Here is a 15,424-nt window from a genome sequence, read left to right on the forward strand (position 1 = left end):
TTTTCCCTTGTCAATACATCAAAGATGGCGGTCGATGACGCGTATTACAATCCATCTATTGGAAAATGAGTACATCACAAAATTGAATTGACCATTTCCCTTCCTCTCCGAGTGTAGTTGGTCAAGAAGCTAGAACCTGGGAGGGCACATCTCAGGCCTGTCAGCTTCGTTTTTGAAAGGTCAAGGGCACCAAGGCATTTTCTCCTTGAAGGCGCCCTATGAGGAAATTATAAATTTCTACTTGAGCATTTAAAGGGCACCAAGGCAATAACCAGGGGCCGTAGAGGCAATCTCTTTTGTTGCCTCCAAGAAGTATCGGGCCTGACTTTTTTTTTATATGACAGTTTTAAGACATTTGCCTTTCCCAGGATGGCCTTCGCTTATTATATTGTTTTGTCCCAAGAATTAGAATAATCTGAAACCACGACTCACCCATCGTTGTAGGAGCAGACCTCATCAATGAGTAGAGCCCTCTCTGGTCGGGAGGAATGCGTCACACACTTCTCTACCACATTGCTACAAGAATAACCAAACAATAGTATCAATGCCTGAATGACAACAACAGATCAATCTTAAAAAAGTCATTCTATGTACGGTAAGAAGTTTTTGGAAAATCGTTTGCAGAAAACTTCTATCACACGATCTGATTACGACAAAGCTTGTAGAAAGATTTGTGTATGAGAAAGAATTGAAACTAATGCAATGAGGAAGATCTCGTTGGCTTACCTTGCAAATTTATGCTGACTCAGCAGTAGGACCTTGCCTCTTAGCTCAGCTACAATCTTGCTTTTATCCTCTGGTCGACCATGCTCCAAGACGTGCTGTAGGGGTACAAGATGAAGGCAAACCATTGGTAAGGGGAAGCTCAATCAAAATTAAGGAAAGTGAGTTTGTGAAGAAAGGAACACGTTGCCTTGGATCGGTCGAGTTGGTCTTTGAAAAGCGTTTGTAACCGTTTGTACAAAATGCGTATGGGTAGAAAGATGTTGTAAAAGTAGAATACAATGATCCACATAAACATGCCTCGAAATTGCACGGTTTTCTTTTTACCTCATTGACTAACACGGTCGGCCATTTATGGGAGTCAAATTTTTGTTTCTGACTCCCATATATGGCCGACCATGTTAGCTCGCACAGTAAAAGGAAAACCACGCAGTTTTGAGGCAAATTTGTGTAGATCATTGTATTCTACTTTTACAACATCTTTCTAACCATATGCATTTTATTTTTAAAAAACGGTTACAAACCCTTTTTATAGACCAACTCGTCCGATCCAAGGCAACGTGTTCCTTTAAACAATTGAATAGAATAGCAGTTTTATTTGTTTCATATAAATACGGTTGGATTAAATACACTAGAATACAAAGTAAAAATTGCTTAAAAACTACTTTTAAAATAACTTCAAAACTACAAAGCAAATTATTTAGCTGTACACATTTAAAAACATTAAGAAGAAAAAATATACGTACAAAAAATGGAAAAGCGAATGGTATAAAAGTCTAAAAAACAATGGGCATAGAATATAAAATTAGCAATTGTAATAAAGAACGAAATGGGACAATGAGATCTCTAAATAAAGCAACAACAAAAATATGTACAAAACAGCAGAGTTAGGCGAATTACAAAGTAACAGGCTACACAAGAGAGCTTTTCTTTTCATTCCTTAATTGCAAAATTCACAATTCTCAAGACAATTCAAAGAAATAAAATCTAAGAAAGAATGCTGACAAAAGACTGGCCTATTTGATGTGTAGAGACACTCTAGGCCCAATGTCATAGAGCTGCTTAAGCACAAAAAGGAGCTAAGCACAACATAATCATGCTTACCAGAATAAGGTTACCAACTAAAATACCATGTCACATGTAAAATATATATAAAGCTTGTTTTTGCTAAGCAGAATATTGTTAAGCATCATTCCCTGCGTAAGCAATTTTATTTCATAGGTAGAGACCCTCCAGTACTGACCTGAATGACATAGTTTCCATACTGGTCCTGTACTAGTGGCTCAGTGTGTTCATGAAGCTCATCCAGCAATGGTTTAGTCTGGTCCACAGTGCAATGCTCTAGGATACGCTGGATTACACGGCAGCCGTAGGGGTGTGTAGACAACGAGTACACCTGGGAGCGGAATGCCTCCACGATGAACTGCAGCCCGACTGGATCCACACACTCAATACACTTCTGCACTACGTGGTTGCCATTCTGATCCTTGACACACTTCAGGACGTGGCCGTCTAGCTCTTGGACAACTTCCAGCTGTGAGGTCAAAGAGAAAAGAGGTCACAGTTCAATCAAGGGTCAAGTCTTACACAATCAAAGAAGATTAAAACCAATATAAACCATATAACGAGACAACAGACATCTTGAAAACAACAATAAACAAGACTCGCAGGGAGTTTGACTCGACCCAAAATTTCACATACATTAAACTACTATGAAGAACAACAAAATCAGTAAAAGGCAAATTTGAAAAGATTAGTTATTACAGAGACTTGAAGTAATCAATATTTTGTACAATACATTGCAATACAATAATCTTTATTAGATCCCAAAAAGGGTAATTCAATTAGCTCTCCTGATGGGAGAGCATACCAGAGAGTAAGGGCAGCATAAGCATAATCTGCAGAGTCAATGCTTTCCTTAAAGACACTGGACACCTTTGGTAATTGTCAAAGACCAGTCTTCTCGTTAGTGCTGGGCGAATTGTGAAATTTTGATATTCGGATACCGCTGGCCAACTATCCGAAATTAACCGGATATTCAAATAGTTTTTTTCGCCGCTAGAGGGCGCTATTAAAAAATATAAAAAAATAACTTTAAAAAATTGCCGCTAGAGGGCGCTGTTCGTTTGTGAATGAGATCGTATGGGCGGATTGATATTAGTTTTAGACAGTGTCACTCGGTTCATTCATAAAAATAACCGGATCTAATTTAAAGATGGCGATTTGCTTTTTCTTTTGATCGTGATTGACTCTACGTGAAGGAAAACTTTCGTAATTTTTGAACAAATTACGTCAGAAATGTCAGTTTTAACTCTTCACGGAGGTGAGCATAGTTAAATACTTAATTTATGCTGTTTTATGCTGTCTTAATAGAAGTTTCATAAGGATTCAGACAAACAGTCCTATCAGTTGTCGCCCGACGTCCGCGGATATTGGGATATTAAAAGAATATCCGGTTACTTGGTTGTACTTAAAAAACTATTCGAATATCCGGTTAATTTCGGATAGTTGGCCAGCGGTATCCGAATATCAAAATTTCACTATTCGCCCAGCACTACTCACAATGTTTTATACTATCAACAGCTCTCCACTGCTCATTACCAAGTTACTTTTTATGCTAACAATTATTTTGAGTAATTACCAATAGTGTCCAGTGCCTTTAATAGAGAGGGTATACCAGAGGGTAGGGCAGCATTAGGGTAATCTACAGAGTCGATGCTTTCCTTAACAAGACAACAAGTGGTGAACCTCCTCTTACCTGAAGCTCAGGAGGTATGGATTCCAGAGCTTTCTGGATGACTCTGCATCCATACATCTGGAGTGCCAATGGCAGGACATGACCACGAATACGCTGAGCCAATGCCTGCTTCTGCTCTGTTGTGCCAAACTCAAAGAACTTCTGGATGACGTAGTTTCCAAAAACGTCTGTCATCAGACTGTAGGCTGAACCTAAGATCTCACTGAACACCTGGTATAGGATTGGTACGACATAAGATATATTTAATGTCATGGAAATACATGCATCCATTTATTAAAAGTACTATGGGGTCACTTGGAGGGAGATCGCATTGTAGCTTTCAAGGGAGGAAATATGGGCAACCAGGGATTTAAAAAAGTGAAGAGAGATAATCCGGAGCAATGTGATTTAATGATTTGAATGTACGGACCAGTGTGCAGAACTCAATAAGTTGGGCTATTAGGAGCCAGTGTAGTTGCCTTAGAAATGGTGAAGTTTTGGAGTGTTTTGTCTACTGGAAATATCTACTGGAGATTGCCCGGTAGCTGCCTCTACCTACCAGGCAATCTCAGTGGTCTAGTTAGTCAGACACTGCTCTAGAATTGTAAAGGTCGCGAGTGCAAACCCCACCCAAGTAATATGCCTGTTGATTTTTTTCAGAGCTCTGGAAAGTACTGAGTATACAGTGCTAACACAAATCGGTGAAAATGGGTGAAACAAAAAATAATATTCTTTATCCCTGATGCAAAATTTCCACCTGGAAATATCCAGCTATTGTTTATTTACCATCTGTCTCTCTGAGGATGTAGCCCTCTCTAGTTTCTGCTGAATGAACCTAGAGCCATGCTGGTCCTGAGAGAACTCAACGATGTGACCCGAGAGGTCGCGTAGCTGCAGATTGGGAAAGCGGTTGTTGCGGAAGTCCTCAAGCAGACGGCTGCGTCCTGGGGCGCTCTTCTCCATGTAGGCGGAGCTACGGAGGCTACGTGGGGGGAAGAGAGTGTTGGACCAGCCGCTGGATGTGGTTGCAGCTCCACTGCGGAATTTCACCTCTGAACCTGGTAATTGAAGAAACGACAAAACAACATAAAACTCACTATTCCAGAGAAGTCTGTCAATTAGAAAATGTTATTAAGAGGTAATTCAGGCCAGGAATTTTAAAGTTGAAAGGGCAAGTCCATTTTCATCTTGCAAAGTGCAAAATCTTCTAAATCTTCCATCTTTAAGTCAATGAGAAACTTGTGAAGGTCTGGTAGTTAACAGGTTTTTCAAACTCGAAACTCCAAACTACATAAAAATGTACCTTTTCATGCGTTTACGGTATCCCGTTTGAATACAATGTGACTTTTTGCTCCATGTTAGCATTTTATTTATTTCGGCAAAGATTGAATTTTGACACAAGATTAGACACAAGATTATTCCATCTTTTAAAACAAGAATAAAACAAGAATGAACATTAGATGAGATGGCGAGACACTTAATCTCAAGGACCTTCTAGTGTTAGTTCTGGAATCCTACCCCTGTTGACAATCACATCAAACTCATTGAAACATACACAGTGTTACCTCAAATCTAATTTTCGAGACAAGAACACCCAAGCTAGTCTATTCAACCTTGCAGGGGCCAATTTCATGGCTCTGCTTGCCACTGAATTCTGCGCTTACTATCACCATTCTCCGCTTCCTGTGCAAGCGCTAATTTCTGCGCTAGCTGTGTGACTAAAGAATGCCAACAACCTGTCTCCGAGTTACCTCTCATCTCTACTTCATACCCGGAAGACTCCTCGTACTGTCTTCGCTCCTCTGTCGGAGGATGTCTTCAAGTTCCCAAATATCATAAACACGCTGGTGACCGTGCTTTTTCTGTCTCTGCCCCTAGGCTATGGAATAACCTTCCCCCTCATGTTAGAAATTTAACTGGTCTCACCCCTTTTAAAAAGGCCCTCAAGACTCAACTTTTCTCTGCTCGCATGTAATCTGGGTTTCTCCAGTGTACCCCCCCCCCCCCTACCCTGCCCTTCTGGCTCTCTGTTCTTTTCTTTTTCCAGCGCTTTGCATCCTCTGGTAAAAGACGCAATATAAATGTCATGTTTATTATCTATTATTAAATGTGGAGAACGCACATCAACAAGCAAAGATTCCCTGTACCCAGTGAAATACGCTTAACATAAGTGCGGAATTTCCTGCTTCTGTAGGCGCAGATATTTTTACTAACAATAAGCAGAGCCATGAAATCTGGCTAGGGTTTGCTCCTAAGCTAACATTTCTTAATTTAATTGCTTACCAAACGGTGCAGCTGGGTTGACAGCTCTCCCGGTTCCCCAGTCCCTCTTCTGCAATGTACGATCCCAGGAAGAGCTTGGAGCGGTCAACAGATTATCTACAAAGTACAAACAAAATCACTACAAATTAGGAAGCATGGAACAATAATGTCCTACTTGACGGGACACCTGTTAACATTAAGATGTTGGCGTGTAGTGGTGTTTCTGTTCAGCAGAGGGTGGGTTCGAGTCCCGGTCGTGACCTTTGTGTCCTTAAGCAAGGCACTTACTTAACCATTATTGCTGTGTCCTACAGGTAGTGTAGAGCCAAAAGTTCCTTTGTTGTGTAATGCATGAAAAAGAACCCAGTCTACTTATTGGAAAGAGAAGGGGTTTCCTGGTTTGATCAGCAGCATAATATAAAAGTCTTATATAGCGCATGTATCCACCAAACAAGGTACTCGAGGCGCTGAGTATATACAAACTTTCAGAAAGATAGGTTATTGCAGTGATGAATTTCGAGACCCAATTAGTTAGCACCTTATAAGGGTTTACAAGGTGCTACGGCGCATACAGCAGCCACAGCCAGGAACACCGGGGCGAACCCCTTCTATTTTCGATAAGTGCACTGGGTTCTTTTACATGTGTTACGCAACACATGTGACCAACGGCTTTCTGTCCCATCCAAAGGACGAAGCAATGGTTAAGTGTCTCGCTTAAGGACACAAGTGTCACAGCTTGGGATTCAAACCCACACTCTACTGATCAGAAACACCAGAGTTTGAATTCGGTGATCTTAACCGCTCGGCCACGACACTTCCAGCACCTTGCAAATTATTACATGATGCTATAAAAGGATTAGGTCTCATACACAATGTAGCGCCACATATTTTGCAGGAAATCAATATCGAGCGCTTTGATACACCCATGTGGTGGAGGACAATGTACAGCTTAAAAATTCATTACTGAGAGAATTCAATTCTGTTTGCAGCAGCTGCGTTATGAAAGGCCCAATCTCATAGAGCTGCTTAAGCACAAAAAGTAGCTATGCACAAATACGTTATGCTTACTATAAAAAGGTGACAAACAAACCTACCATATCACATGCACAGTTTGTGACTGGTACCCTGCTTGCTCAGCAATATCTTTTGCTCAAGAATACAATCTACTTTTGATAATTATATAACTATGTTTTTTATTGTTGGCAGGGGTCTGGTTGTACATATCGTAAGATGACAGTTTTAGTACTTTTGTATAACCTTGACAGCCCCTGTCCATCATGTAAACATTGTGTAAGTTTAAAAAATTAAATAAATAAATAAAACAAGAATTGAGGAAAGCTTGGAGACAGCGCTTACCAAGTCCCAGTCCACCGAGTCCACTTTGTGATGGGGGAGGGGTTAGTGAACCTCCTGCAGAGGGCATCCCAATAGGGCCAAGCTGTGGAGAGCTTCCATAGAACTGGCTCATAGAGAGACCCTGGCGTTTGTAGTCACTACCAGTCAGTGAGTCACGGCGAGCTGTAGGGGAGTCTGGTCCTGAAGAACCCAAACCTGGCAACAAAGAAATTGGTCTTAATTACGACTAATTAACAAGCAAATCTTGACGCAATCTCATGGCCCTGCTTACTGCCGCATTCTACGCTTACGATCATCATTCTCCGCTTTTGATCACCATTCCTCGCTTACTATGCAAACGCCGAATTTCTGTGCTAGCTGTGTAAGCATAGAATGCCTAGTAATGTGGAGAACACACACGCACACGTAAAAATTCCTTGCTTACTACGCTTGATGTAAGCACGGAATTCCCTGAAATTAATATTAATGCGTTGTTGCAATCCTATTGCATTGATGCACTAAGCATAAAAAAAATGTTAATCTCAAAGCTTTTCAACTTGAACAAATTAGAGCAAAGCTTCATGTCGTAAATAAATAAATGGAATCAAAAATAAAACCAGCAATGGGCAGCAGGAAATATGTAGCACAAGTTGAAAGACCAAATCACTTGAGTATAGTGATTAAAGGACTTTTCGAAACTACTTTTTAGTATTAATTAACAGTATTTTAGGGAAGTAAGTTGATGACATGTACCAGCTTGCCTGCCAGGAAAGGCCAAGCTTGCCTGCCAGGAAAGGCCAAGCTTGCCTGCCAGGAAAGGCCATGCTTGCCTGCCAGGAAAAGCCAAGCTTGCCTGCCAGGAAAGGCCAAGCTTGCCTGCCAGGAAAGGCCAAGCTTGCCTGCCAGGAAAGGCCAAGCTTGCCTGCCAGGAAAGGCCAAGCTTGCCTGCCAGGAAAGGCCATGCTTGCCTGCCAGGAAAGGCCAAGCTTGCCTGCCAGGAAAGGCCAAGCTTGCCTGCCAGGAAAGGCCAAGCTTGCCTGCCAGGAAAGGCCAAGCTTGCCTGCCAGGAAAGGCCAAGCTTGCCTGCCAGGAAAGGCCAAGCTTGCCTGCCAGGAAAGGCCAAGCTTGCCTGCCAGGAAAGGCCAAGCTTGCCTGCCAGGAAAGGCCAAGCTTGCCTGCCAGGAAAGGCCAAGCTTGCCTGCCAGGAAAGGCCAAGCTTGCCTGCCAGGAAAGGCCAGGCTTGCCTGCCAGGAAAGGCCTTGACAGTTATACTGTCACTCTCTAAGCAAACAAAAGTCACATGACTGAGGTCAAAGGAAGACCTTTGATTGGTTGAGAGCTGGGTCAAATTTCATAGAGCTGCTAAGCACAACAATTTGCTTCGCAAACTTGTTAAAAAAAGGTTTACCAACCAAATTTCTATTTGTTACATATTGCTTGTTTACTGGTATTCAGCTGGTGTTTGGTTATCCTGAAAATCACATGGAAATTTGGTTGGTAATCCTGTTTTTATCGAGGCAAAAATGTCATGCTGAGCAAATTTTTGTGCTTAGCAGCTCTATGAAATTGGGCCCTGTGCTCAGTGCATACACATCTTTATTGTTTGACCTCATTGCTGGTGGTCAATGCAAGGGACCTATTCTGTCTGTATTAGCTTACTTGTTCCAATTGGTCCCACAGATGATCCTACTGCTCCGATGCTACCATTGCTAAACACTGAGCTGCTAGGCGCTGTGTAGGTACCTAGACTACCACTGTTCTGAGGAGCATTAGAGGCCATGGCGTTACTACCATACATGGAGAGGGCAGCAGGTCCCTGCTGTTGATTCTGCTGTTGGTTACCCATCATTCGGAATCCGTTGGCTGGTAGACCATTCATGACGGGTGCTGAGTAGCAAATAAATACACAAATAGCATCAGTATACCTTTTCTTGAACCGCTCAAGTATTTAAATCCTACATAAATCTCCCTAGTATTTAGTCAAGTAATTGTCCTATTGGGTCTTTCATGTTTTGTCTGTTCTTTATATGGGTTTTCCCCTCTTGCCATGTGTGTATGTGTATTTTTACGTTTCATTTACTTCCTGAATTTACTGTTAAATTTAACTGTTTTTATAATGTTTAATATTAATATTTTTATCCGTCCTGTAATTGGATGTTGTACAAAATAAAATGAAATATAAACTAAAATATAAAGAGTACTCGTTACCTTGCTGAGGAGCACTGACTATAACTGATGCAGGAGAGACGAGGCGTACTGGTCCACCAACACCCCCTGGCCTTGGGTTGATGATTAGGGCACCAGTCTGGTCATAGTAGGCCGGGGCAATCACTTGGTAACCAGCTGAAAGCAATGTTCATTACAAACGTTAAACAGTATATTTTTATATGTAACTATTTTTGTATGTAAACTATTTTTTTTGGTATGAACAGCTCTTAACATCCACTGGAGTCAACATATGACTAACAAAGTCCTAAATGGGAACCTACCCAAGCTATCAACAAAAATCAGACAGAGAAGGACGCGATTTGCTGGCCACTTCTACAGGAGCAAAGACGAACCAGTGTCCAGTATTGTTCTGTGGACCCCTAAGCATGGTAGCAGGAAACCTGGTAGACCGGCAATAACATACACTGACATTCTTAAAATGGACACAGGACTTGAATCACCATATTTCAAGTCAGCAATGGGGGACAGGAAGGCTTGGGAAACAATCGTGATTGAAGGACATCACTCGACTTAAGCAAGTTGTATGAATTGCAATTTTTACTGTAATTTGGCCGTTGGCCACGAATGTAAAAAGAAATAAACTATCTATCTATCTATCTATCTATCTATAATGATCAGGGTTCCAATGCAGTCAAACTAAAGGAGAATTATCGTAGAGATGTTATATTTGTATCGGGGATAAAGAATAAACCCCTTACACCGATGTGGGTAAGCACTGTATACTCAGTACTTTCCTGAGTTCTGTGAAAATGATCTAGCTATCAGCTACACTAAGTATTCAGGAAATGAATAGTGTGTGTACAATTACATGTAAAAATGAATTGTTATCAAATATGAATGAGAAAACATTGGCACACGATTAAGATTGGTTGAAAGGAATGAAAAGGCCTAGTGATTAGGGGCAATAATGTTGGAAGCGCTTTGAGACATAGTGTATAATAAAAATAATAATAATAACCGTATTTATAACGCGCCTTTTGCCAAAGGATACAAAGCGCCAGGTATTATTATTGCAAGGAGTGGGAAGAAGTTTGAGATATAATACCTAATCCTTAGCACACTGTAATGGTTTACAAGGTGTTGTGGCGCAATATGCTGCCAATCAAGCCAGGAACACCGGGGGGAACCCCTTCTCTTTCCGATAAGTGCACTGGGTTCTTTTACATGCGTTTACACAACACATGGGACCAACGGCTTTACGTCCCATCCGAAGGACGAAGCAATGGTTAAGTGTCTTGCTTAAGGACACAAGTGTCACGGCTGGGGACTCGAACCCACACTCTGCTGATCAGAAACCCTTAGAGTTTGAATTCGGTGCTCTGAAATATCGGCCACAACACTTCCACAAAGCGCTCATATAAAAACCAATTGATATTATTATTTGTAATGTCTGGTAGAAGTGAACAAAATTAAGAGCAAAGCTGGACTCCTTAATGTAAAATGACAGCCTAACATATCTTAATTCTTTTGATTTGGGGATGAACAAATAAAAATTTACTTGAGAGTGATTTGAGCCAACCACCTCCAGCTTAAACGTTCCGGTGCTGTATAAAGGGCCCATTGATTTCATTGGATACAATGATTTCATTGGACAAACGTGTAGTGACATAAGCTTTCCACATTTGTGTTATGATTGGTCTTAGGTGATGTAGTTTGTCAGCTTGCACTTCCTATCATCTGCATGCAGCGTGTGCATAGTATTTGTACATTTGTAGTAAGTTGTTTTATTCACTATGTAGTATATGAACATGCACGTGTGAAAGGACTACGAATTGACTATGAATCTCTGTGTGAAATGGAAGCGAGGTCAAAGGTAGATCTGGCAAAACCCCACCATGCATTATTCATGAGCCTCGAAGTAAGATGTCAGATGTTCAGGCTAACTTGACTCTAACTGTTCTTGCTGCATAAAAACGTGCACATACCATCAGCGTTGCGCATTATGCAAGGGGTATGTTGTGTGTGGCCAGATGACCAAACAAAACGTTAAAGGCAGTGGACACTATTGGTAATTACTCAAAATAATTTTTTGCATAAACCTTACTTGGCAACGGGTAATGGGGAGCTGTTGATAGTATAAAACATTGTGAGAAACAGCTCCCTGTGAAGTGGAGTAGTTTTCGAGAAAGATGTAATTTTCCACAAATTTGATTTCAAGTCCTCAGTAGTTTTCGAGACCTCAGAATTAGAATTTGAGGTCCCGAAATCAAGCATCTGAAAGCCAGAACTTCGTGTGACAAGGGTGTTTTTTTCTTCCATTATTATCTCCCAACTTCGACAACGAATCGAGTTCAAATTTTCACAGGTTTATTATTTTATGCATATGTTGAGACACACCAAGTGAGAAGACTGGTCTTTGACAATTACCAATAGTGTCCAGTGTCTTTAAAGAATTGACACAAGTTTGAAATAAAAGGTACCTTGCAAAGCCTGAGCTTGAGCTTGGGCCAAAGCGGCAGCTTGGTTCCCAGCAGCCTGGTTGGCAGCTTGGTCCCCTTGTTGTTGCTGCTGCTGCTGCTGCTGCTGCTGCTGCTGCTGTTGTTGCTGCTGCTGCTGTTGTTGTTGTTGTTGTTGCTGCTGCTGTGGGGTCATTGGTCGACCGTTCTGTCCTCGAACCTAGTAAACAACCACAACAAAAATGACTTGCATTATTCTAAGATTTAAATCGTAGAATATAACATGCTATCGAAATGGTTATTGATTTGGGGGGGGGGGGGACAAAGAAACATTACTACAGTAGGATTTGAACCAACGAACTCTGGATAAACATGCCAGCGCTCTACCAACTGAGCTACCTATGCCATTTAGAAGCAACACAACACAACACAGACATAAAGAACCTATAGACGGACAGCACCTATGGAAATCAACGTCTGGATAGTGAAATTTGAACAGCACCCGACTATACCCAAACCCAAACCAAAAATAATTTACCTAGTCAGTTTCCCTTGAGGTTTACTATCGAAATGGTTATTGATTAGAAGAAGAAAAATGTCTATCAAACAAAATCCGTAAACATGCTTCACCCCTCACTTTTTATTTTTATTTTTTGTATGCATGTTGCCAGAAACACAAGGCCTGAAGGCCACTTCAAGGTATGGGCTACAATTTAGTTTTTCCAGAGGCCGTTGCCACCTACTCCTAGGGCTGAAACAGGGTTACCCCTATTACAGTCCATATGGATAGAGGCTTGGGTATCATCTGGGCCCAATTTCATAGAGCTGCTAAGCGTGATTTTCAGGATGAGAAAACAACAGCTGCAATACCAGTAACAAGGAATATGCAACAAATTGAAATTTTGTAGGTAATCCTGTTTTTACCAAGGAAGACATTTCATGCTTAGCAAATTTGTGTGCTTAGCAGCTCTTTGAGACCAGTCTGAAGCCTACAGGGCGACATGAGTTAGTCAATCCTACCTGCTGCTGTTGCTGTTGTCCAGGTTGCTGCTGCTGGTTAGGCTGTTGTTGTCCCTGCTGCTGTATGATACCCACTGGGTAGACACTCCATGGAGCTACACCATAAGCATACTGGGGCTGTACTACAGTAGCACCACCTGCAGATGGTAACAACAAATTAATCTCAGTCAACGCCATCATAAACCATTCATTCATACCACATTTATTTTCCTATCACAGAAAGACAAAAATACAGAAGTGCATAGACATTCATAAATACCTCAGATAGTTTTGCTATTCCTATTGGTGGAGAGCGCAGCTGGAGTTGTTTATAACCGGTTGTTTTCGGATACGTTTAGCCCACGCTAAATGTATAAATCTGTGGACATTGTGTTTTTTTGTCCTACAAAAAGTACCTAGACCCTGTAACAGTTGCCTAGAACACGTATTGGAATAAAAGTTACTGAGAAAGAATATACTAACCTGCAATAGCCAAGTATGGATCCTGGCTGTTGGGTGCCCCAGTGATGATATAGGGGTTGGGTGCAAACGCAGTCGGTGCTAAACCTATAATCAAACCAGAAATCATACATAAAGAAGTTGAGTGGTGTGGGCAGTCAGCCTATAGAAGCATCGAGCTGTATCACGCTATGGTCTCAGTTTTAACCTTCAGGTTTACAGATGGTTAAAGGAACATGTTGCCTTGGATCGGACGAGTTGGTCGATAAAAAGCGTTTGTAACCGTTTGTTGTAAAATGCATAATGGTTGGAAAGATGTTGTAAAAGTAGAATACAATGATCCACACAAATTGTGCCTTGAAATTGAGTGGTTTTCCCTTTACTTTGCGAACTAACACGGTCGGCCATTTATGGTTAACTTTAGATGTCATGTCTACTAATAATAACAACAACATCTGGATTTCTTCTTTTTAGCCTATTTCACTCCACTGCAGGAGGAAAGCCTCTTTCCCAATTCTCCATCTCACTCTATTCTGCGCTGTCTGTTGCCAAGCAATGCCCCTGTTTGTACTTAGTTCATCTCTCCATCTTCTGTTTTGTCTTGAGAGTTTTTTTTAAAGGACAGATTAGTCTGAGCTTTTTCAATTGGGACAGGAAGACTGTTCCATAGGCGAGAGGCAGCAGTGGAACAAGCTCTCTCACCAGCTAGTTTGCACGACTTGTTCACCACACAAGGGATATGGCATCATAGCTTCGAAGGGATTATGGGCAGTCATGGATCTCAAACAGTGAAGAGAGATTACACGCCTATTTAACACTATTTCCCAAAGGATTTTGTTATTTTGTTCTTCCAACCTTAGCTCACTTAAGCAAAAAGGAAACAAGATGGATGCACCACAGCTCTATTTGTGTTTAGAAGAATATACTCCAATATTACTATCATTTTACATTCAAACGGCTTTGCATGACAATTACTTCACTTTGCAAAAGTGCAAATTCAGGTGAGGTTTGTAGAAAAACAACGTGTAAATCTCTTTTGAGTAGTGGTAGTTGGGAGAAGAACCGGTGGTTTTCATCACCAACACTAAACAAACGAGATTTACCCGTGCTAGTCTAAGAGCCCCTGTTTGTCTACTTACCAAGTTGCTGCTGTTGTGCAGCAGCAGCTAGTGCATACTGCTGCTGTTGCTGTGGTGTCAACTGCTGCACAGTGATGGCCTGCTGTGCTGCTTGGCGAGGCTGAAACATCTGTACAGAACCAGGCTATAATGACATTTGAAAAGACATTCAGTGAGTTTTAAAATTACACAGCTGTGGAGTTGCAGTTGTAGGTACAGCAATAGGTGAAATTCCACGGGTACTCAAGCTATGTTTGACACAAAATTGGTTACTCACGTTACATTTTGGGACATTGCCGTACCAATTTTGTGTGTCTTGTACATTATACATGACAATATTCTCTGGATGTCATCTTTGGTGCTTAAGTATGTCTGGGTACCCAAATCCTTTAATATTACAAGATGTTCAGAATTAGGGACTGTCCTTATTTTTGACTTGGAATTCTCCAGAATACGCAGTCCCTAGAACAAAGGGACAGTTGGAAGGTGTGGACACTTTCGGTAAACAGTATTGTCCAAAGGCTCACACTTCGTGTATCACAACTTAAATATAAAATAACAAACCTGTGAAAATTTAGGCTTAATCAGTCATCGGAGTCAGGAGAAAATAACGGGAAAACCCACCCTTTTTTTCTGCACGTTTCGCTGTGTCATCACATGTGTTTAAAATAAATCTGTAATTCTCGCTATCGAGAATTTATATTTGTTTTAATGTTTTCTCAAAAAGTAAAGCATTTCATGGAATAATATTTCAAGAGAAGTCTTTCACCATTACCTTCTGTAAACCCTGTAAGTTATTTGTAAATCTGTGAACTTTTCTGTTCCGAAAGTGTATAATGGCTTTAAGAGCACCGGATTCAAATTCTGGTGTTTCTGATCAGCAGAGTGTGGGTTCCAATCCCCCGCCAGACACTTGTGTCCTTAAACAAGACACTTAACCATTGCCTCGTCCTTCGGATGGGACGTAAAGCCGTTGGTCCCATGTGTTGTGTAACACATGTAAAAGAACCCAGTGCACTTATCGAAAAGAGAAGGGGGTTCGCCCCGGTGTTCCTGGCTGTGGCTGCTGTATACGCCACAGCACCTTGCAAGGTGCTAACTAATTGGGTCTCGAAATTCATCACTGCAACAACCTATCTTTCTGGAAGTTTGTATATACTCAGCGC

General features: G+C 41.3%; 1 protein-coding gene across 7 annotated transcripts in view; it reads right to left on the reverse strand.

Moving 5' to 3' along the window:
* LOC117300609 (pumilio homolog 2-like) overlaps positions 1-15,424 on the reverse strand; it is a 59,831-nt gene that overhangs the window by 1,743 nt on the left and 42,664 nt on the right. For all 7 annotated transcript variants that reach the window (XM_033784271.1, XM_033784272.1, XM_033784274.1 and 4 more), the window contains 13 exons: positions 14,280-14,403; positions 13,165-13,248; positions 12,703-12,839; positions 11,707-11,902; positions 9,266-9,400; positions 8,717-8,944; positions 7,079-7,273; positions 5,744-5,839; positions 4,247-4,518; positions 3,482-3,691; positions 1,967-2,257; positions 727-821; positions 433-516 (listed from right to left, as the gene is read on the reverse strand). In XM_033784271.1, coding sequence (XP_033640162.1) covers positions 433-516; positions 727-821; positions 1,967-2,257; positions 3,482-3,691; positions 4,247-4,518; positions 5,744-5,839; positions 7,079-7,273; positions 8,717-8,944; positions 9,266-9,400; positions 11,707-11,902; positions 12,703-12,839; positions 13,165-13,248; positions 14,280-14,403 — 2,147 coding nt within the window. The remainder of the gene's footprint in view (positions 1-432; positions 517-726; positions 822-1,966; positions 2,258-3,481; positions 3,692-4,246; positions 4,519-5,743; positions 5,840-7,078; positions 7,274-8,716; positions 8,945-9,265; positions 9,401-11,706; positions 11,903-12,702; positions 12,840-13,164; positions 13,249-14,279; positions 14,404-15,424) is intronic.

Source organism: Asterias rubens, chromosome 16, assembly GCF_902459465.1.
Source record: "Asterias rubens chromosome 16, eAstRub1.3, whole genome shotgun sequence".
In the NCBI taxonomy this organism is placed as follows: Eukaryota; Metazoa; Echinodermata; class Asteroidea; order Forcipulatida; family Asteriidae; genus Asterias; species Asterias rubens.